At 54.9% G+C, this 22,002-nt stretch overlaps 8 protein-coding genes across 8 annotated transcripts; 4 read left to right on the top strand and 4 right to left on the bottom strand.

Moving 5' to 3' along the window:
• Nucleotides 1-1,457: 1,457 nt before the first annotated feature.
• BGZ61DRAFT_35697 (WD40-repeat-containing domain protein) lies at nucleotides 1,458-4,456 on the bottom strand. The gene is made up of 3 exons (XM_046240833.1): nucleotides 3,213-4,456; nucleotides 2,458-3,146; nucleotides 1,458-2,402 (listed from the first exon to the last, which is right to left on the bottom strand). Exons 1-3 carry the CDS (start codon nucleotides 4,318-4,320, stop codon nucleotides 1,662-1,664), a joined length of 2,538 nt encoding a protein of 845 aa, XP_046104401.1. The 5' UTR covers nucleotides 4,321-4,456; the 3' UTR covers nucleotides 1,458-1,661.
• Nucleotides 4,457-4,556: 100 nt separating this feature from the next.
• Nucleotides 4,557-6,123, top strand: BGZ61DRAFT_35711 (putative transcriptional repressor). Its single transcript, XM_046240847.1, has 3 exons — nucleotides 4,557-4,788; nucleotides 4,846-5,014; nucleotides 5,096-6,123. The coding sequence occupies exons 1-3, from the start codon at nucleotides 4,751-4,753 to the stop codon at nucleotides 6,071-6,073; spliced, it is 1,185 nt and encodes a 394-aa protein (XP_046104402.1). The 5' UTR covers nucleotides 4,557-4,750; the 3' UTR covers nucleotides 6,074-6,123.
• Nucleotides 6,124-8,157: 2,034 nt separating this feature from the next.
• BGZ61DRAFT_35714 (uncharacterized protein) lies at nucleotides 8,158-8,884 on the bottom strand. Its single transcript, XM_046240850.1, has one exon. The coding sequence runs from the start codon at nucleotides 8,807-8,809 to the stop codon at nucleotides 8,249-8,251; it is 561 nt and encodes a 186-aa protein (XP_046104403.1). The 5' UTR covers nucleotides 8,810-8,884; the 3' UTR covers nucleotides 8,158-8,248.
• A 71-nt stretch (nucleotides 8,885-8,955) lies between these two features.
• BGZ61DRAFT_588658 (uncharacterized protein) lies at nucleotides 8,956-9,446 on the top strand (the record flags this gene model as incomplete). The annotated part of the gene is made up of 2 exons (XM_046256536.1): nucleotides 8,956-9,129; nucleotides 9,190-9,446. The coding sequence occupies 2 exons, from the start codon at nucleotides 8,956-8,958 to the stop codon at nucleotides 9,334-9,336; spliced, it is 321 nt and encodes a 106-aa protein (XP_046104404.1). The 3' UTR covers nucleotides 9,337-9,446.
• Nucleotides 9,447-11,112: 1,666 nt separating this feature from the next.
• On the top strand, nucleotides 11,113-14,140 carry BGZ61DRAFT_352518 (uncharacterized protein; the record flags this gene model as incomplete). The annotated part of the gene is made up of 2 exons (XM_046240439.1): nucleotides 11,113-13,211; nucleotides 13,261-14,140. The coding sequence occupies 2 exons, from the start codon at nucleotides 11,113-11,115 to the stop codon at nucleotides 14,138-14,140; spliced, it is 2,979 nt and encodes a 992-aa protein (XP_046104405.1).
• A 1,315-nt stretch (nucleotides 14,141-15,455) lies between these two features.
• Nucleotides 15,456-17,069, bottom strand: BGZ61DRAFT_452486 (GTP-binding protein ypt1). The gene is made up of 5 exons (XM_046245958.1): nucleotides 16,816-17,069; nucleotides 16,521-16,644; nucleotides 16,403-16,450; nucleotides 16,113-16,340; nucleotides 15,456-15,961 (listed from the first exon to the last, which is right to left on the bottom strand). The coding sequence occupies exons 1-5, from the start codon at nucleotides 16,824-16,826 to the stop codon at nucleotides 15,764-15,766; spliced, it is 609 nt and encodes a 202-aa protein (XP_046104406.1). The 5' UTR covers nucleotides 16,827-17,069; the 3' UTR covers nucleotides 15,456-15,763.
• A 1,472-nt stretch (nucleotides 17,070-18,541) lies between these two features.
• BGZ61DRAFT_494180 (uncharacterized protein) lies at nucleotides 18,542-19,479 on the top strand (the record flags this gene model as incomplete). Its single annotated transcript, XM_046250748.1, has 2 exons — nucleotides 18,542-18,812; nucleotides 18,878-19,479. The coding sequence occupies 2 exons, from the start codon at nucleotides 18,542-18,544 to the stop codon at nucleotides 19,477-19,479; spliced, it is 873 nt and encodes a 290-aa protein (XP_046104407.1).
• Nucleotides 19,480-20,342: 863 nt separating this feature from the next.
• Nucleotides 20,343-21,515, bottom strand: BGZ61DRAFT_35833 (uncharacterized protein). Its single transcript, XM_046240952.1, has 3 exons — nucleotides 21,197-21,515; nucleotides 21,025-21,093; nucleotides 20,343-20,887 (listed from the first exon to the last, which is right to left on the bottom strand). The coding sequence occupies exons 1-3, from the start codon at nucleotides 21,333-21,335 to the stop codon at nucleotides 20,565-20,567; spliced, it is 531 nt and encodes a 176-aa protein (XP_046104408.1). The 5' UTR covers nucleotides 21,336-21,515; the 3' UTR covers nucleotides 20,343-20,564.
• Nucleotides 21,516-22,002: the final 487 nt, after the last annotated feature.

Below are 22,002 nucleotides of genomic sequence, written 5' to 3' on the forward strand. Positions count from 1 at the left end.
ATGTACAACCATGGCAAGTACCGGGACGTACCCTCTACCAATACCCAACGAGATCTACCCAATGAGGTCATCATCAAGCGAGGGTCCTCGTCTCGAGGTCTGCCGCTTGAACTATCAGCCGGGAAGTTGGCATCGTCGCCACCACGAGGCATCCAGAGTTAGGGTTTTGCGCCAAACCGACAGACTGTCTGGCCAGCCAAGCCATCATTTGAATCAGCAAGCCAATAGGACTCTTCCGGAGGCTCGGGCCGATAAACTCGTTCGATACAGACCACGCTTCCTTGCCGACCCTCAGGGAATAATGGCTGGAGATAACGCGACAGATAGGGAGTTTTCCCGTTCGTCTCCTTTCGCTGTTCCCTCTCTACATTCACTAGCCATGCGTGTCCACTGAGCATTTGGCGGCTCGTCCATACTGCGCACGCACACATGTGCACACACACTCTGGCCGCGTCTCTCACGGGCTAACTCACACAACTGCAACGTTCGAATAACACCGAGCTCAATGTTGAGCCCTCCTAGGATCTCTTACCAGCTGCTCGATCAGGTCGGCCAAGAGTAGCAAAACGTCAACCGATTCGTCTAAAAAAAACCACCTTGCGTGCGATCATCTTCGGCTGACCTGGTCGGCTGGTCGGCTGGTCCTGCTCTCCCTGGCCACCCGAGACTCGCTTACCAGATAGTCAGCCTCGATCGCAACCTTCACTTGAATCAGTATGCCACCATCCAAAGTGCCCCGTCATCGCGGACTCGCCTCTTTGTCAACGTTACAGTTTCTCGTACGAAGTACAGACACAAGTCGCCCAGTTCTTTTCATCAAGCATGTGACACGCATTGCATCTAACTTTCGCCAGACATGCGACCCCCATGTTTCAGGGCCCATCCCTCCATCATCCCCTGCTAACCACATCTTTCGCCATGGCCAAAGAAAAACTGTCCCGAGAAAGGAGTTGCTTCCCTGGTCCGCACCGCCACTTCAGATCGTCCCGTCCTTTCATGCGAGATCTCCAACGTGTCAGGTGTGGACAGTCGCCCTCCCCCCCCCCGGGTTTGTATCAATGGCACGCACTTGTTAGAACTGGCAGGCTTCATATGATTTACTTTTTATCCTTAATTTATTTCGAAATCATTGGGGTTTCTTTTTTTTCCTCTCCCGATTTAATCGTCCCGGAAAATACAGGCCGATGGGTGGCGAACTGTAACGTCAGACGAGGTGTGGCGCAAACCCGAGGCCGGAGCCGTGGATGGGGATAACTCTCGGACTTCGTCTCGCGGCCCCTTCGTTCGAGAACCGCCATGATCCGATTTCCGTCACCTACGCGTCTTAATACGCGAGCTAAGTGCGACTAGTTTAGGCCGCTTTGTCCTTACGCGCAAGCTGGTCCACTTCCCGATTGACTACATCGGAGAGTTTTACCGATTGGAGAGATGCTTCATGCGAGTTTCTGGGATGTTATTAGAGTTCTCAACGGTTGAAATGGCTCATGGGTCAGGTCGCAACAAGAAGATATCATCATTTTTTTTTGGTCCTCCCAGATCCGGATAAGTTCGAACACCATCATTAGACTCCTCCCATGCTATCCATACCGAGGGCAAATCATTAGTCCTGAAAACACATATTCCCGTCCCCCAATGCCGAATACGCCGTACTCAGCGCCCACTTAAAAGTCATCCTCGTCCATGCCATTGACCCGCTTCTCTCCTAGCTCCCGGATCTTTTCACCAAGGATGGTCCGTCCATATCGCTCGGCCACCTTCCCGGCAGCTTCAACCATCCTGCCGGTGCGGTCACGCATCAGCTCCACCATCTCAAGGGCACGCATTCCGCGTTCCTCGCCCTCGCGGCACTCAACCGCCAGGAGTTGCAGGAGGGTCTTGTCGATCTCAAGCTCCAGCCGCGAGAGGAGTGAACGCTGGGTATGGCTGCCAGCCGTTGCGTCGACCAAGTCCCGCAATTGGGTTGCTTGTAAGCCGCGGAGCAGGAACTGCTGCTCTAGCTTCTTCGTCTCAGCGTCCTCGTCCTCTTCTTCTTCGTCTTCTATGTCCTCGTCCTCCTTGTCCTGATCCTCCCCTTCGCCAAAATCTTCGGCGTCGGGATTCTCCCGGCTCTTCTTCTTCTGCTTCTTCTTCTTCTCCTTGGGCCCTGACGTCAGGGGTACCGAGAAGTCGAACTCGGAGAGGAGAGGACGGGGGAAATAGGGATATTGGTCGCCGCCCTTGAGGATGATGCAGTGGAACTTATTGTCCGCTACAGCAATGGGGAAATAGTTCTCGTGCTTACGGCCCGAGGCTAGACGCGGGAGCAACTTGGTGTCCAGCAGGGGCACCCAGGATGCACGCGATGGCTGCCGCCAGTGGAGGAGTGTAAGAAGCGTACCAGTAGAGTCATAGATACAGGGATCCTGACGAGTCATGTTAGAATCATGTTCACTTTGAAGCTTGTGTGTGGGGACTTACACCGTTGTCTGAAAAGAAGACACTCTTTAGGGTTGCGCCATCTGGGAGGGCAACAGTGTCCTCGTTTTGGCAAATCTCATCTCGCTTGACGTTCTCAATAGTGTACTGGAGACGGGTGTTGCCGTCCGGCCCAACGGGTCCGTTGCCGACAGTGAGTACATAGTCCCTCCAGCTAGCGCACGTCACCGTGGGCGTGCTCTTGGGACGATAGACGCGGTAAGGCATGCCGAAGCGGGTAAAGACGCGCACGTAGTTGGCGCTCGTGGTGACGGTGACAAAAGACTCGCTCAGGGACATGGCGGTGACGGCCTCGCCAAGGGGGAGCTCGGTGCGCCAGTCAGCGCGCTGCGTCCACGTCTCGTGTGGGCGGTAGAAGATGGTGGCCGGCACGTCGTCCTTGGGCGGGCTGGAAAAGAGGGTGCCATGCTCTGTGAGGCAAGCCTTGTCGTAGAGGAAAGTATCGGTGAAGTGGAAGTCGCGGTTGAACTCGTGGTCGTAGAACTCAACGGTGATAGTGTGGTGAGCGTCCTGGTCCACAGTCCAGACGAAGCCGATGAGGTTGAGGCAGAGGTACTTGCGATTACCTCTCCATGGCGTTGAGCCGGGCTGGAACGAGGCATGATACTGGGGCTCGAGGAGGTGGCGGCGCTTGTTGGCCTGCTCGCCGCCCACATCCTCGCCATCGCGGCCTCGCTTCAAGCCTCCGCCCGCTGTGTATCCAGCGCCATCATCGTCCACCACGAAATCATCGTCACCGTATCCATCAGCATCCTGAAGAAAGGAATCTAGACTTCCCAGAGAATCCCGTCGCGGGCGAGAGGGAATCTCCTGTTGCTTTTGGCCATTGAACTGGGGCACTCTTCCGTTTCCAGAAATCTCAGCCCGGGGGTCGTGAATATAAGGCGCCGGTTGCGTGGTCAGCTTCAGCAGAGGAGCGTATTGGTCGGTCAGGAAGTCGGGATAGATGTAAACTTCGCCAGTCGCCGTGGTGAAGGAAAGGATGTTTTTTGAGGGATGCCATGCGAGGTCGAGGACATTGGGATAGTCGTAACGCGCAATGACGCTCTGGGTCTTTGTCTCCCACACCAACAGCTTGCCGTCCTTGCTCGCCGACGCCAGCATCGCACCGTTGGGCGACCACGCCAGCGCGGTAATATCCGCCAGGTGGCCGTTTGCAAAGCATCGTTGCTTCTCCCAGTCATTCTTGGAGATGATCTGGATATCCTTGGTCGGCGTCGGCACGGCAAACGCACGTCCGTCGGGGTGCCATGCAACGCGTGTTGACACCTGGCTATCCGAGTCCAATGCGCCGATGATACCGTCCACCTTGCGAATCAGCTCCGGTTCCTCGGCCGTAAGTGAGTATACGTATATGATACCGTCGACGCTAGACAGGGCAACCAGGCGGCCTTGGGGGTCGAAGCTGACATTCCGCACCGCTCTGCCATGCTCGCGCAGGTGTCGCACCTCCATCATATCCTTGGTGTTGACCAGCTTGACGGTCAGCTCATCGCTCGCAACAGCGCACCACTGGCTGTCCGCACTCAGGGTCACATCACGGATGGGTAGCGTCGTGCGGAAGAGGAATTTCTCAAAGGTGGCCGTGGTAAGTGAGTAGAGACTGACGGTGCCGTCCTCGGAGCCGACGACGAAGAAGTTCTCTGCGACGGCAACGGCAACGTTCTGCTCCTGGCAGTCGTCAATGTTGGTGGGCTCGCCATCGGAGCCCGTCTTGAAGACACGGATCACGTTGTTCGAGCCGACGGTGACGAGGCGGGAGCCATCGGGCGTGTAGGCACAGCGCGTGGTGCCCTGCGTGTATGCAGCACGAGGCCGCGGCCGGTTGGCGAGAGTCGAATCCATCGTCAGGCTAGGATTCGAGGCGCATTTGAGGAGGTTTCTCCGTAGGAATTCGTTGCTCTGTCGGTGTGAGTTTTGAGGGTGGATTTTCAATGCCGTAAAGTAATCCAAGAGCTGGTGGTGGCGGGTAGTAGTCCAGGGAGACGCGTCTGGAGCGCGTCGCAATTAACGAGAGTCGCGAAGGACCCCGCCATTTTTTAATTGACAGCTGTCGACAGCTGCTCCACCAAAAAAGGACCCCTGAGACGATTTACGACGTCCTACTGCCTGGCAGGCGGCAACTTTTAGATATTGGAAGATATAAAAGCGCAGCACTTGGGAATCACGACACTGTTCCAGTGAGAGAATATAGACTCGCTTCTTTCCTCGAATTTGGTCTTCCATTTCACCGTCAACCACATTTCTGTAGTCCAGAAACTCCCCAGCTCCAGGCATGCAATCCGCGGACCCAGATCACTATTTCCAGACCGAGTGAGTTGGCCTCACCACCGACAAATCATGCCGGACAAACGACTGACAAGAGGCCAGTGCCTCGCAGGCCCAGCGGGAGCGGAAGGCCGCCAAGTCCGGCAACAAGAATGGCGACCCTTTGGTCATGAAGTCCAAGATCCTCGCGGCCGTCCCGGACCCCGCCTCCCCGCTCACCTCCGTCTTCATCGCCGAGTCGGCCGGCTATGTCCGCCGCGTCAACCTCGAGGTATGAGCTTCCGCATGCACTTCGACGGAGCGCAGCTTGCATTCTGGTCCTGGCTCTGATCATGACTGACTGGGCTGCTAGTTGTCTGAACCAAAGACCACCTACCGTGGCCCAAAGGCCCCCGTGACGTGCCTCGCGGTAGGAGGCTTCGGTGGCAAGACGGTATTCGCGGGTTCCTGGGACAAGGACATCTGGTCATGGGACGTCGAATCTTCCCGACCCGGCCTCAAGTTCAGCGGTCACTCCGACTTCGTCAAGGCAGTCGTCTGCACCACCATCTCGGGCAAGGCGATTCTCATCAGCGGTGGCGCTGACAAGAAGATCCTCGTCTGGGACACCGAGACAGGCCGCCGGCTGCACACGCTTCAGGATCCCTCCACGACCATGCTCGCCGTTCAGCACCTTGCCGTTGACCCCGTACTCAGCACTGCCGACGCCATAGTGCTTGCCAGTGCCAGCAGTGATCCGAACATTCGGCGGTGGAAGATCACACTCGATGGCTACGAACAGCTCCCCGAGTCGTTCCATGACCGGCCCGATGCGGAGCGACTCACCATTCGGGAGCATGAGACCAGCGTCTACAGACTTGTCTACGACGACACGAGTGACGACGCAGATCTATGGACAGCCAGCGCCGACGGCACGGCAAAGTGTCTGGCGCGCTCCCGCAACTTCGTCTCAGATGATTCGTATGAGCACGGCGACTATGTACGAGCCGTAGCGGTAACGGACCAGTGGGTTGTTACAGCCGGCCGAGACGAGGACGTCAAGGTATGGGACCGGTCGTCGGGCAAGCTATATGCCACGCTCGTTGGACACTACGAGGAGATCACGGACTTGGTGATGTTGCGGGATGCAGAGGGAAGGGGCCGCAAGATCTGCAGCGTCGGCATCGATGGCACAATTCGGACGTGGCCCCTAGGCAAGTCGGAGCTAGATGATGTGGTGATCAAGATCGAGGAGGCTGCAAAGGCCGATGCTAAGAAGGACGAGGACAAGGGGGAGAGCCTACTGACGGCGGAGGAGGAAGCCGAGCTGGCAGAGCTCATGGACGATTAGGTCAAGTAAGGTCAACAGGAAAGACTCTGATCGACGGGGGCGTCAGAAACCCTCCGAATCGCCACGCCTCATCTCCTGTACCGTGACTTTCTTTTCCCGTCAACCCCTGAGGCTTGCCTCAAAGCCTCCGAAGCCGTGGCACCCGTACTTTGCGCAACGCCAGTCCACCTCGATTACGGCAGCCTCAGCTCTAGCGGTGACAAACGCATATGCTCCCACTGTATCACCAACCGACCTGGCAAATGACCACGGTAGTGCAACAGCCCTGAGACATGTCTCGGTCCCCCCAGCAAAGCGTTGTTGGCCTCTGGAAGCAAACAAGACAATCGGGAAGATCCCATGGACTTGGATCATGGCACCGTTTGAACATGCCATGCTCTGCGTGACTCCCACGAGACACTGCCGGTTCAACTCATCTCCAAGGCCCACCCTTAGAAGCCACCCATGAAGATGTCTTGAACGTCGATCTCCGCCTTTGCAGGGATTCTCGTCCGGTGATTTCACGATGCCTCTTGCCGGCCGCGAGCCGCTTGCCGTAATTCTTCGGGCGCCCTGGTTCCAGGGGTCCAACCAGAGCAAAATGAAATCACAAAGTCTCCAAGCGAGTGTCCCGTTGTGATCTGGCTTGCTCAGCCCTGGGCCTCCGATGAGAGGCGCTGTTGGTGATTGGATTGTTGGGTGTTGTCACAAGTGACAGGCTGAGTGATCGCCACGTACCCATGACAACTTCCCCAGCGGCATAGCCAGCAAGGGTCCTGTAAGATTTGCACGGGGGTAATTGGGGGTAGGCACCCAGCAGAGCGGCTCAGGTATTGCTAGTCCCGAGCAAATAATTTTTCGTCATGGTTTTCCTTTTTCTCGCTTTCTTTTTTTTTGCAGATTTTTCATCGACCTGAACAATGAGGCTGACCAGGATGCCTGACTCTCAATTACCGTATCGACTCGATAAATTGGCCCTGTTTTTATGGACTAAAGCTAAGCTATATAAGTGAAGGCTTAGATTTCCTAAATTATTAGGTATAACACAACCCGAAGGCAACAAGTGGGAGAAGGATTCAGGGCCAATTTACTGAGTCAATACGGCAAGGATGGGTCCCCCGACGCTGGCCTTCTTTTGCCATGAGATTGCCTACATGATGTTGATCTCGTAATATTGACGAAGTTGGTCCCTTGTCTAGCCTCGTATGCATGGATGGAGTTGTGCGTCATTGACATGTAAGGTACCGCGAACCATATCACAAGCTGATGTTAGCCAATCTATTCCCCGGGTTGGGAGAGTGTGTCACAGTAAGTAAACACTCCAACTCTGCCGCTCAGTGCGGCGCCGTGTTTCCAGTACACGAAGAGCCAAAAAATACATAGTTCTTCTTCCCAGCGTCAAGTCCAGCACTGAAAGCAGCCATGATGAGGTGTGCGCCCATTTGCTTGGTCTTGATGAACCTTTTTGAGTTTGATGACTTCTTCCATTTCCTTTTTTTCTTTTTTCTCGCAAATCGCACACGTCCATGCAATGCTACGCTGTCCACTCGCGTATCGAATGTAGATGATATCTGAGATATGCAGTGGACATCCAGGTCGTCGGGTTTGGATCGCCGACTAGGGGACGTGTCCCTTAACACAGGTGGTAATTACCAGGAAGTTCCCCGTCGCTTTTGTGGGCTTATGTCGATAAGCAAGCAGAAAGCCACCAGGCACACTGTTGGTCGGTTTGCGACAGCGAGCTTGACCTAGTGCGTCGGCGCTCGTTAGGTCTCGCAAGAAAGCAACAATGGATCAGAGTACGAGTTCACGCGCAGGAGTGCAGCAACTAAGCGCAGTGGGCGCTGCCGGCGAGAACGCTATATCCCGGACGGGACTGGATATCGCTCGGCACTTGACTCTCAGTCGTAAATGGGGGCTCAGAAGGTGGTGTGTGCAGACGGGAAGAGGAGAGAACCAGGCCGCGCCCAGTTCGCCAATCGATTCAGTGACGTTACGTTTCGTCAGGCTTTGACCTCTCAACGAACTCGGCCCGTTTGGAGGTTCAACATAGGCATCTCGGTGGTTCGGCATAATCTCGTAGCTGATAGCCCTAAAACTGATACAAGCGCGTAGCTCGCGTTTGCACTAGCCAAGTGAACTCCCCCCCAGCAGACGGCGAGCTATTAACAGTGAGACAGTCCCTGAAGACCGTCCCTAGAGGCCGCTGAGGTCCAGAACAGCGGGCCGGTATAATTCAACGACGGACTGCCGGCCGCTAGCCACGGTCAGAACGCCAAAATGCCAAGCGTCGTTTGTCGAGCAATCATGACGGAAGAAGGGGTCACAGCTTATCCAATGCTTAGAAGAGAATGAAGATAGATGCGTCCTCCCGTCTGCGTACAACATAGAAGTACGCATACCGTATGCGTTGTCGGATTGGCCTGTGGTCTGGCGGAGAGTGACGCCTTTGGGGATTGTCTCACTGTCCAAACGCCACTGCCAATCGACACATTCAGCCCTCAAGATATTGTACAATCCACCCACCCACACCAGCCAATGTCGGCTACATCCCAAAACGATCCGGCGTCGCAACTTACCACAAACGGGAGTGCCTTGTGTTGCTGTAGAGGGTGAATCGGTGTCCCGCCGAGGACTGGCTGGCGGGCTACTGTGATGAAAGCGGAGGGTGGGGACGGCAGCGCCTAGCCCGTCGCTTGCGAAGCGGTTTGACGGGAAGATCCCAGTTCGCTGGGCTTGCCCGCAGGCCCTAACCATGTCGATGGTTTTCCTAGTTGCAGGGAGCGAGCAAACAAAACGGGTGGGGGAGGGAAAACAACCGCGCCGAGCGAGCACTGGAAATAGCTTCCGTGTGAAACACAGCCAATGTGGCACCAGAGGCGAATCGAGACCGGCTGAGCCAAATGGCTTTCAGCCCAGAAGTTCTCAGCTTGGCAAGCCTCGTGGGCTTGCAGGCAGCCCATCGACGCCCACTCCGAAGCAAACTCACCACGGGGCGCAGCCACAACAAAGGACGTGCCAATCTGGTGTTGAGTTACGCGAGGCAAGGCCCTGGCATGATCATCACCTTTTTTACCGTAGACGATGACTTGCCGGGGCCATCATATTCTGAATGCTGATCGACAAACGGAGCCCAGGATTCCGTCGACTGGCGCACCAAGACCCCAGGACTCGTTGACGATTTGGGCCCTGACCCCGAGATTCTACGCCGATCGCAGCTCATCGACGATACAGACGAGGACGACCAGGTTCAGGCCCAGCACCGTCTTTCCCCTGAGCCGTGAAGTGGGGAATCGACTTTCATTCCATGCGGAGACACGACCACCAGTCAATACCCTAACCCTTGGTCCCTGTGCTGGTTTCTTGGGGAAACTGCCCTTGTTGATCTCTCGACGGGGGCCATGAATAAAGACGCCAGTCGACTTACTTTTAGCTAGTCTGCAAGTACCTAGCTTCGTTAGTGGGCTCGATGATATAATCAGTAGCAAACATCACATCCCAATCTCAGGGCAACTAGATAACCGATGGAGTACAGCAATCTCAATCCATGCCCCGGTGCCGTGTGTGCAGGCCCATGCACACTACGTATGTGCTATGTTATTGGTATGCAAATGGATTCAAGAACAATGAATCAATTAGCCTTGAATGCCAGAATACCACATGTTGTGGTTCCTCGACACGGGGTAGCACATGTCTTGAACTGGCTCCGCACGGTGCAACCGCCCCATACATTAGTTGGTTGAAGCTTATGCATTTGGTGGACGTGCGACATTGTCCTCCTCGTTTGCTCGCACTCGATGTCGCTTTCCCTTGCGTCCCTCGGGGACCGGAACGAGCTCCACGGGAACCATGTCGAGGACGAGCCAGAGGGTAGCCGAAGACGGGGTGGAGCGGTAATGCAGGTCGCCATGTCCTGCACAAGCGTCAGTGTACAAACACACTTGGGCGGACGAGGATTGAGATTGAGGGTCCGTTGAGGACGCCCGGCGACACGGTAGGAAGCACAGAACCTAGAAGGTAGCAATTACCCGTAATTCATGAGGTTACCAGGGACACCCAGCCTGCAGCACGGCTTTGGGGAACCCGGTATCGCCAGCGTGGGGAGTTGGACTCCTCCCTCGCTCCACTTGCGGTTGTCCCCTGGCGCGCCTCCGCCGCCTCATCACCCCTTGACCTAGTTCCCTGTCTCAAAGTGGGACCGAGTCCTGGGATGGCCTCTCGTTGCGCAAACTGCCGCTGTGGCCCAGGGCACCTGCAAGTCCCTGCTTGCTGGCGACCGCGATCTGGTTTGTGCTTGGCTGCTGGCTTGCCGGGGCCGCTGCAACTGCAGCCGCCTACTGCCGGTATCCAGCTATCCGCAGACCCAGGCAGACCAGGTAGGCATGGGTTGTCCAACGCAGCTAGAAAAAAGAAACTCGGCTGCTAAGCTGGCTGTCGAGCCGCCAGCCAATGCCTCCCCGTTGATGTCCCGTCGACACCGTAAGGATTGCAACGGACACGGCGAATTCCCCTTGTGTGGCTTGCAACCGGTTGCAGTAGTGGCTCGTTGCAGGGTCGGAGGGTGGGTGTGAAGAAACAGAGGGCACCTGCCAAACGCAAACGGGGCGCGTCCCTGCTCCTGCCGTCTGGCCGCCATATACTAATAATGAGTTGCCATGCCGCTCTTTCTTCGTTCCTGCCCAGGTAGGTATCTGAATGCCACCTGCTCGCAGGTGCCTCCTTCTTCTCGCCGCCTCTCTCTCTCTTCCTCATTCCCATCATCTTTACTTCGCGCGTGGCATCCACTTTCACCCATCTTTCATCTTAGTTCTCCCGTGAGGTCCAGACGATACCCTCCTCCGCCTATTCACTGTCGCTTCAATACGCGAACCATGCGACAGGCCTGAGTGTTTAAACCCTCCCTTCATCAACACTCCTTCCCCACTGCCCATGCGCTCAGAATCCGCAGCGCTCCTTTGGGTATCATCTGTTCTACCGGCCTTCACATCGCTGGGCTGCCGCCTTCTACCTGCTGTCTCAGGCACCCACTCGATTCGGACGGCCCACGTCTTTCAACTACCATGGCAACCAACAAGGAATGCCTCGGCAGCATTGTTGCTTTCGAGGGGCATGCTGAGACCATCTCGACTCAGCTACGGCTACTGCCCACCTCGCCACAGATTCTCATTCTCCCCAGTATCCAAAGTTATGTTTCGAAGGACCAACGCGAGAAATGCTTTGACGCACGCATTTGTGTCAAAAAGACACACGACGCCCTTATTGCCCGGAACCAGGTCGCCCAGAGCTTCCTGCAAGCTTCGACTCCCAACAGCAAGCGCCTCGTGTTTATGAACGGCGGCACTCCCGGTGCACAGGCATCGTGTATCAAGGCCATCATGGAGCACGAAACCCACGGCGATTTCAACCTGGCCGAGGCCATCTTCAACCACTTAACCAAGGAGGGCATGGCTGGCCTTGAGAACCCAACCAGAGACTGGAGAACGAGAAACACATTCGAGTATTCTGGCGAGCAGGAATTCAATGAGGAGTTCGAGGATCCCATAACAAGGGCCATGAGAGCTGCCGATGCTTTGGATCGCCAAACAGCCAGCTTGCAACCCTCCAACGAGATGGAGATGACGGGAGTCTTTCGCCCTCGAAGCAACAGCTTGCCGTTGTATGGATACGCCGATAACTTTGGCGATGCCGCTCCCTTCTTTGTCTTCGGCGCCAAAAACCAGCAAGATGACACCGAGAGCTTGACCGACGAGGCCATGGATGTGGCCTGGTCGAGGCGAAATTCCCAGCAAAGTTCTCGGGCTTCTCGATCATCAATGTTTGCCATCACACACTACGAAAAGCCGATGGACGAGGTTTTCCCCGGTTTCACAAATCTCCTACCTCCTTCTCCCCAGCTGTCCTACCCCAGGTCGCCTAGCTGCATTGGCGAGGCGTATGCATCCTTGGTGGCACAGGCGCCTCTCGGCCCCGAGGTGTTCAATCCTGGTTCCGACATGTTTGGTATTCGCTCCACAGATAATGTCGTGTATGGCGAAGCATCGCTTCTAGACATGCGGCTTTCTGGCCGCAGGGCCACCTTGACGAGAGTCAAATCGCTTGACCGAATCTGGCCTGCTGCACCCAAGTACCGGGACCTATGTATACCGTCAGATACGACTGAACCGGAAAGAGAGCCTGCTGGTGATTTTGAGCGTGAGACGCCAGCTGGCTCTCGTCGACATTCTTGTATGGTCATCACCAGCGCTAAGGAGGCTCGGCCAAGTCGACTGAGTTACATCGGGGGGCCGCGGACCATTGTTGTGAGATCCAATCGACCTGTTATTAAGATGGCTCTAGTTCCTTTCGAGAGGAAGAGACAGCCAGCGAGAGCCTCGTATGTCGACCGAGGTACCGATGCAGAGGTCTCTGAACATGAGGAGCCCTTCAAGCCTGTCCTTCCCTTCATAGAGGATCTCGTCGTAATTTTCAAGGACGAGGTCCCAGACAGACTCCTTGATTCCGTCGTTGGGGGGTTCAGGGCTGGCAACTACCCTGTTGTTTTGCACTCGTCAGCTCCATCCGAGACTGACGAAGCCCGCACAACCACTCCTAGCACACCCAAGTCTCAGACCCTCGAAGACCCGGATTGTATGGATGATTCGTTCCAGGACTCGGATGTGGAGGGTTTCGCTCGCAACAGTTACACTGATGAGTACGACCCCTTCGCCTATGTGCAACCCACTTGGCCTGAATCGAAGCCATTAGAAAGGGCACCCGCTCTGAAGTTGCAAGTGCCCCCAACTCCGGCCCAGACGCCTCCCCCTTTCGTCTCGGAAACAGATGAGAAACTCCATGAATTCTATATCACCACTCAGCAGACTGCCGTCACAATTCAGAACTCACTTCGATCTATACTGAAAGTCCACTTCCCACCGGAAACCCAAGGCTACCGCCAGTTCCAGTTCCCCCTCCTTCCTGAACTCGAGGGGCTTTGGAGGCCAATCTTCCGACAGGCCGAAGCGGAGAGTACACAGGAGAATAACCGCAGAATGGATCAAATCTTCGCTATTGGAGCCCAGCGAGGTGTGAAGAAGAACTATGCATCCGCTATTACCGGACAATTAGAAAGGTTGGGGACCAAGTCGAGCGGCCTGAGCCGTAGTGGCAGGCTGGACTTCAGGTATGTAAAACTTCTCTGAACCCTCAACCATTAAACTAATTATATTTAGATACCTCCTCGCCAATGCCATGCAGGCATTCACTGCTCAGCCTCTGACAAGTCAGACTCATGATAACCCATTTGCCAACCCTTACCTGCTGGCTACTCTGATCATTCCTCATCTTGAGACGTACCTCGCCCTCCATTCAGATGTTCGGTTTCTGCTTCTCGAGTACCCTCCGGAGCACCTCCCTACCATGCTTGCCTTGCAAAAGCTAGTTGGGGTTGACCTTATGAAGGTAGCTCAAATTGTGGACTCCAACAGCAAAGACTTGCCCTTCACCAACCTCCGCGGCACCGGTTCCATCAACAGTCCCGATCAGGGGTGCACAGGCCGATATGGAGCGTCTTTGTCACCAATTGGGCCAGCCTACGATATTACCGTATCAAAGGCCAATTTCCTTCTCACTTCGACCGCGACTGAAGCGGAAATCGCAACATTCATTACTACGGTCCTAAAGATTCTCTCTGAAATCTGCCCATTTTATATCCCCGAGGAGCCACCCAAAAGGGTGACTCCGAAGAAGGAGAAGAATAGGCCAGCACCGCTACAGGGGACATTTTCCCCCTTTCCCCGGGTACCCTCTGGAGGTTTCAGCCCAGCCTTGTCTCCTGGTCTCATACCAAGACTCGGTTCCCCCCCGATACCTTCTCGGACAGCATCTATTGCCGAAACCGTCAGGACGTCCAAGTCGACGAGGAGCAGACACGGGACGAGCAAGTCACGACGCAAGCCATCAACTGTTGATTGCGAGTCCATCCTTACCATCGACCTCGATGACAGCGATTGGGACCAAGAAGACCGTCGGGTTATGCCGACTTTGATCAAGAGGCCAGAGATCCGCAAGGGCAACAGCCGCAAGGCGCTTAAGTTCCTTGGGCTTGCGTAAGAGCCTACATCACGGATACCCTTGGCCACACGATCAGACCGTTTTGGTCTTACGATTAATGACACACTGCCTAACCGAGGCAAATTTCTTTGCATGTTTATCAAGGGTCGGGAAACTGAGTCAATACCCTACGAATTTCAGACAGGAAAAGAATCGCGGGGTGGATGTTCCATGTGAGAAAACAATGTTGCTGAAGTTGATTTCACTTTGTTTTAATAATGTATTTTTATCTCGTCGTTTGATACATCTCATAATGCGATGACCACGCTTGGTTTGGAGAGCATAGGTGGCTTCTAGTTTAACTTTTAATGTGAACGGTGTGCCTTGGATCCGATTCTCGCACCTAATATTTGATTGAAAGAACATCCCAACTTTACACGGGTAGCAAATGTATTGTCAGCACTGAGCCTCTAACTAGATGTCATATCGCCAGGTGTTGCGAGCAAGGGCTTTGCATAGAAGAGCATGAATATGGCACTGCTCAACCTTTTCAACCGCGTGGTTAGATCGTGAGCAATCTCCACCTCTGCTGCAGCAACAGTTAATCCAGCGCCAGGACAGTCAGTGATGACCTATTTTCGATATGGATCATATGAACCATTTTTCACATCGATCCGTTCTGATCTAGGTACGCTGTCAGTGATTGTTGCCTGGGACTAAGCTGTGGCCTAGACAGAGTCATTACGAGTAGGCAGAAGGGCACGGAATTGAGGTTGGAAATCACGTCACATCAAGCACGACATGAGGAATGCAAGCATCTACAAGCCAAGGGTCGTTTCAACACCGACGCCTACATCAAGTCACACATGAAAGTCGACGACAGAGAGGAGACAGGTCGAGTCTAGAAGAGAATATCCGCCTGTATTAAGAATGCTCCATCCTCGCGCATACGCAACATCAACGGAGGCAAAGGCAAGATGAAGAAGAATCAAAACGACGGTACCGGTAATTGACAATAACCAAATAATCCCGAGTTCTCCCCCTAGCAAAAAAAAGAAGAAGCGAATGAAGGGGGGCAAACTAAAGCGAAGAACCATGACAAAGGGGGGAAAGCCGATGAACCGATCTGACAACCAAGGTAGAAGAGCTTCCGAGGGAAGAAATGCATGTGATCCTTGGCCAGGCAAAGAGGCAATGACCGACAGACAACAAGTGGCGTTGGCTAGAAGAACCGGTGCAGTGACATCTCCCCAATGTTTCGGATTTTCGCAAAAGAGAGACGAGAGGAAGAGAGAAAATACACTCGCGCAACCCGCACCCCAGTCGTTCGTGTTGAAAATCTGCCATCATCGTGTTCGTTGCAACCTTTCCCCGAACCCCCCGAATTCCTGCCCCCGTCCCGTCATGGCCCTCCGATCTAGTCGAGGATTTCCGCGCGGCCGACCCGAAATAAAAAATGTCGTCTTCCAAATGTCAAAGGGGGAAAGTGCCGTGATTTGCGTTGGATGGAGAGCGAGATCCAAGTGAACATGATTTGGTCTATGCGCAGAAGGGGGGGCCAAGAGCAAAGGGGAAAAGCAAAAGTCGTAATTGAACCCGTCCGATCATGTCCCTAGCATTGCCCTGTTCCGGCCGTACTCCGTCATCCTGCTTCGCCTCGAAATAGTGGTCACTCAGGAGCGCTTAGCAGCAGCTGTTGTTGGCAGAAGAACCGACGCCCTGGCCCTGGCCGACTTGCACGCTGGGTTTCGTGTTGTTGGCCGTCGTGGTTCCCATGCGCTCCTTGATCTGGCGGGCCATGGTCAGGAAAGCCTGCTCGACGTTGCTGGCGTTCTTGGCAGAAGTCTCGAGGAAGGGGATGCCCAGGCTGTCGGCGAATTCCTAGACATGAAAGGTTAGCTACCGGGACCATGGTGCTGCAAGGCTTTGGCTGCGGAGGGTTGGTAGCCTTGCAGGGCTGAGGCACAGTTGCATGTGCCTGTCACGGGTGGTGCGGGCGTGAGCGCAGGCTGCCACATTAGGGACGACTCACCTTGGCCACTGAGTACTCGACAACCTTCTTGTCCGCCATATCGCTCTTGTTGCCGACCAGCAGCTTGTTGACACCCTCGGTGGCGTATCGGTCAATCTCCTGGAGCCATTGCTTAACGTTGTTGAAGGAGTCCATGTCGGTGACGTCGTAGACGACACAGATGCCGTGGGCACCACGGTAGTAGGAGGAGGTGATGGTTCGGAATCGTTCTTGACCGGCAGTATCCCACTGTAGAGAGCACCGTCAGTAAACCGGTGGCGAGGAGTTGATGCGCCTGGGACGAAACCTACAATCTGCAGCTTGACCGTCTTTCCATCGAGCTCTATCGTTCGGATTTTCTGAAACAAGGCATCAGCGATGGCGTGGTTCGGCGGGGGGAGGAAGAGATGGCGGGGAGGGAGGGCGTACGAAGTCGACACCGATGGTGGAGATGTAGGACTCAGTGTAGGTGTCATCGGCAAATCGCAGCAGCAAGCAAGACTTTCCTACACCGGAATCACCGATGAGGAGGAGCTTGAAGAGATAGTCGTATCTAGGCGAGAAGGGTTAGAAAAGACACGGGGGATCGCAAGCGGGCAGCAGCAGGCAGATCGGCACGCGGCGGGCGCGGCGGCGATGGGAGTTGGACTCTAGAGCGAGGGTCAGCAAGGGAGCGGATGTTGGGTCAGGAGGTTATCGCAAAGGAGGCGGAGCGGCGTACTACTCGGGGTTCATGGTGGCGGGAGCGGCGGTCGTCGCGGCGAGAAGGAGATTTGGGAGGGAAAAAAGACGAGATGGTGAGGTCGGCGAGGGCGGTTGGGATCGATGGCGATGGGCGATGGGGAGACGAGGTCGTGGTGATGGAGATGGTGGAGGAGGTCAAGTGAGCGCAGGCTGCAGAGGCTCAAAGTACGTCAGGGTAAGTTAAGGGAAGACAAACGTAAACGTAGCGCAAGGCAACGCCAGCGCGGCAACCTCCTTCCCGCTGATCTGGGCCTGGGGCACGCCTGGGCGGTGGGTGGGCGGCAGGTGACGGGTCACGTGGTTTGGAGGACAAAGGATGCCCGGACGAAGGAAAAGAGGCTGTGCACTCCGTGTTCGTCATTATTCCATACACAGTACAGGGCCGGGCCAGGGGACCTGTCGTACAGTGCAATATTTCCAGTGGATATTTCCAGTGGGTAATGGAGCCCGGCGAGTCGGTTCCAGGGTGGCTTCAGCGACTTACCGTGTGCGCGCCATCGTAGCTGTACGTGGTGGCCGTGAAAAGGAAATGAACCGCTGTCTATTTCAAGACGAGGCCTGTCAGTCAGCCTTGCCGCCCTTGCCTCCCCGGAGTCGAATTCTGCCTTGTCTCCTCTTGTCTTTTTGATTTCATAGGTTCTCATTCTCTACCGCGGCAACGCCCCAGGTGCAGTATCAAAGCCGTTGCAAGGGACCAACGTCGGCTGTACACTGTGCTGCACATGGGTTATCTCACCCATACTATAGGCCTCCGGTAGGTATGCGATCCATTTGGTGCATGTGACGAAACGCTGGCCTGTCCTCGAGACATGATGAACCACGCATCTTAACGTCCACTGCCTAGTACCTTGCATGCGACGCTGTCATGTGGCTGGAGAGATTGCACGCAGTCACGATTCATCGTCAATTCGCCTCGCTCAATAACCGAGACCCCCTGATGGCTCGCTGACGGGCCGTCACTGACAGCAACCGCCAGCCAAGCCGATCTCATACGTCTCATCCGATCCCGTGGCCTGTACGGCGTACCACAAGACTTGCTGGCCCCACTACAACGCCGGCATCCGCATCTGTGACTATCGCCAGTAGAGTGCATCGTAGTGTAGATGCCGTCGAAACAACACAAGAGAAATATCATGTAAATAACTGCCAGAATCATATGTGCAGAGTCCACAGAATAGCTCTCAGTGGATCCCACCCTATACTTAGTATGTACCCGTTCGTCCCATCTCCTCACAGAATCCACCCTGCCTCGAATACAGCATTTTGCTGGTTCCCGTCCAACGGACCTTGCCTTTGGCAGGGCCCGCCCCGCCACATCCGCCCTGTGGCAAAGCCAGCGTCAACAAAACCGACCAACCAGCTGTCAATCCAGCAGCTTGTTCAGCCCAAATGTACCATCCCTACCAGAATGCGACCAAGTCGCACCCAAATCCTGCTTCGAGGTACTTCGTGCAGGCCCAGCTCAACCTCCAGCCAACCCGGCTTTACCCATTAACTTGCCTTCTTCCCAAAAAGTTGCCCAAAGTGGACTGGACTCCAACATCATCGCTCCATTACGCATTTATTACAACCCGAAAACCTGCCCACTTGGCCAAGCTTTGCCAAAATTTGCCTTGCCTTGGTCCACGAGCAGCGACGTCACCGTTCTTCCTCTCCTCCATTTTGCGAGATCCATGAAGCTCCCTAACCCGGTGCGTTGACCACCAATGGCCGCGCCCATCCGCTCCATCCTCCGCCGTCCCGGCCGTGCTCGCCCTCGTCATGGCGCCGCTGAGCTTCCCCGTCGCCGCCCACTCTCCCGCTTCAGCCCGGCCAAGGCCCAGGTCGCCTCGCCTCAACCTCCGGCCGCACGCGATCGTGCCGGTCTCGCTGAGCGCAAGCCGTTGTCTCAGACCTACTTCGATGCGACAGGCCTGAGGTGGGTTGGTGCCGGCTCCGAGGGCCCGAACGACCCCAATAAGGCCAAACTGGGCAAGAGTATGTCGCTCCCACAAACACCACAAATCATAGCTACCGGGAATGCTAATTCTCCTCGTCTTCAGCTTTACGAGTCCTCCAAGAACGATTGCCCACCCTCCTCCAATCTCCGCTCCCTCACGAACTTCTCGCGCCGAATATCTCACTCCATCTGTTCCCCTCCACCCATCCCCATCTTCCCACCGTCTCCGGCCGTGTTGCCTATAATGCGGCCCTCTGGACTTCACCCATCGCCTGGAACCGAGTTCCCATCATTGGCAATGTCCGCATCGAGATCCTCGCTGAGCGCATGACCTCAGAACCGCTCACATTCCTGCCCCGCCGGTCTGGCGCCATCCCCGAGCAGCTGGTCGTCCGCTGGTGCGAGAAGCGCAAGGAATTGACGCCCTCTAGCGGCGGTGCTGTCAGCGCCATTGCCCGATCACTGCCCTTTGTCGGCCGCGGCGTCGACCCTAACAAAGCCTTCACCGGCCTGTTCATATTCGACTTCGATGGCGAGGGGCGCATCCTCAGTCACACCATTGAACAGGCCCACGCCGGCGGCGATTGGGAGGGCGGCGTAGGTGCAAAGTTCGTGGGGTTGACGGATTGGTTGCTTGGGGGCATGAAACCCAACGATACACCGATCCCCATGTTCGAGAGGCTAAGAAGACGACGGCTGGAATAGACCAAGGACTGGCAGACCCACCGAACCAAATGCCGAAGATAACAAGACAGACCGGTTAAAAACGGAGCAGGGAAGACGAGGCGGATACGATTCACATGAGAGGCGTTTTGGTTCCGATGACCTACTACACGAGGCTGTATTAACCCATGTATCAATGAGGTCCCCCGCTTGAGGGGGGCAGTGTACAACAGTGAGCCGAGACTCCACACATCAAAAACTATTATGCGAAGCTCTGTATTTTAATTAAGAGGCCCAGTTAATGATTGCAAGCGCTGAAGCAACGTTGTTAAATGTCAAATGTCCGTCAAGGGATTGCGAGTCAATGGTGAAGGAAGGTTGGCAAAGCTGGCTCAATTGCTAGGAAGATGACTCTTCCATAATATAGATGAACGAAAACAGGCTTTCTTAGTTTCGGTTCTATCATACCAACTGGCTTGGTAGCCGCTTAGGGCATTCTAGTAAGTATGCTCACTATGACACTAACGCACCAAGCTGTGGATAGCTCTACGAGTCTGCTTCAGTGAGAAGCCAGGACCTACATAACTGAGAGTAGTACAAATATAAAAGGTGGATATAGATCTATGCCGTTCAAGCAACGCTGCATTCACACTAGGTATACATTTCTCCAATTGATAGCACATCAACGGTTCTCACTTACCTTGTCATAAAGCCTAGAATATTTATCTTCCCAGCTACATCATATCTTCCTGATTAGCCATCTACTATGTATTTTGGAACTCCTTTCCCACGTGAAACTAGAGGATCAAGGCGGGCTAAGCACTTCATAGACACGGTACCGTTGCGCCTCTAGATTCTAGCAAATGTCATGAATAATCATGCTAAATCAACCAGTTAACTACCTCTCGGCATGATCGCCCGCAAGGTCTCAGGTCCCAGGACCGACTCCTCAGTCAGAAAGTCGTCCTATTCGGGTTTCGGCTAAAGGGCATTTCACAATATTCTGCCCAGTAACCCCCTGTTTCTAGCCGGAGTAACAACTGTAACCGTCACGACTGCTCCCCGTCCCCGTCCTTTCCATTTCCTTCCATCTAAAAATCGGAACCAATAGTTGCGTTCTGCTAGCTCTAGAGCAGGATCTCTCCAAGGTTCTCTCCCTCAAATCCCAGCTTGGCGAGCTTCTTCAACCGCGCCTTCTCTCGCACCTTGTCCTCGGCCTTCTTCTCCTCAGCCAGGCGCTTGACGAGCTCGAGCTCGGCGGGCTCAAAGCCAGGTGGCGGGTCGTCATCTTTGTCCAGGTCAATCTCTCCGAGGAGCAAGACGTTCTCGCCGCGCACGAGGAAGATGCCGTGCGACACATCGGCGTAGATGCCAGTGGGTCGGTCGGTCTCTAGGGAGGCCGGGTTGGTGGCGAAGATGCGCTCTGTCGTTGATTGGAGGACCAGATTGGCTATTGGTGGTAAAGGAATTAGAACGGGATCTTGAATTACGTTCCCCATGCCTCACTGATAGCTTCCTTCCCTTGATGACAGCCAACGAGAGAAGCATGGGGAACGAGAATCTCCAAGGGATTGCGCAATCACCCACCGAATTGGTCCCAGCTTCGCAACACTCCAATAAGCTTCCTTCCATCGCGCAGAGCGACCATGAGTTTCTCTACAAGTTTGAGGCCTCCGTCAGCACACCACAGTCCCAATTCCGCAGGCGCTCCAACAGCGCCCAAACCAGAAAGATCAAAACATCACAGTGGGAGCCGTACTGTCGGTGAGGTCCAGCAGCTGCGCGGCCGTGGTAAACATCTGCGGCGGCAGCTGGGGCGGCGCCTGCGGGACGACGCCGCGTCCTTGGGATGGAGGGGCCCCCTGCGGAGGGGCATCGGAGATGGAGAGGTTCTCCATTATATCATGGGCGGTTCGTGTCGAGCTAGGGGAGGGCAGGTGTGGTCGTGTTAGGTTGGTTGGTTAGGGTCCATGAAATTCGCTCCACCGGGCTTGCTCTTCATATGAACATGACTGACTGTCGGTCGTTGTCAGGAAAGGAATGGGGACCGGACTCGGTTGGTCTGTGTCGTCGATGCAATGCTTCCGTATCGAGCGAGCAGACGTTGCGGTGCGCGTTATCGATAAGGCCATATCACGTGTCTTTTCAGGTGATTCGCGTCACTCGAACTTGAATCGTTAGGCCCTTTGATGCGGGGCAAGAAAAGTCAATGGAGGGGCGAATGAGGGGCAGCTTGGCGGGGCAAGTCCAAATCAAGGTGCAAGCGAAGCCTTTGAACTTAAGTAACTTACTACAAGCATCTGGAATCTGGAATCTGAATCTGGATAAGCAGCACTGTTGCATCGGTGACTTTAGCGATGTTTTACTTAGTCGAGCACGCAACAGAAAACGCCACGTCTATTCAATTCTGCCAAGCAGGCGGTTGCTTTTAGCCCTTCATTAAGCCTTTCCAAATCACTCACCACTGCCACGCTCTCATAGCTAGACCGCCCCGACGAAATTACCAAATAATCCATTGAGTCGTGTTTCTTTTTCGCCCGCCCTCCAATATCCGTGTCCCTCTTG

The sequence above is a fragment of the Ilyonectria robusta genome, assembly GCF_021365365.1.
Source record: "Ilyonectria robusta strain PMI_751 chromosome Unknown BGZ61scaffold_10, whole genome shotgun sequence".
Classification (NCBI taxonomy): Eukaryota; Fungi; Ascomycota; class Sordariomycetes; order Hypocreales; family Nectriaceae; genus Ilyonectria; species Ilyonectria robusta.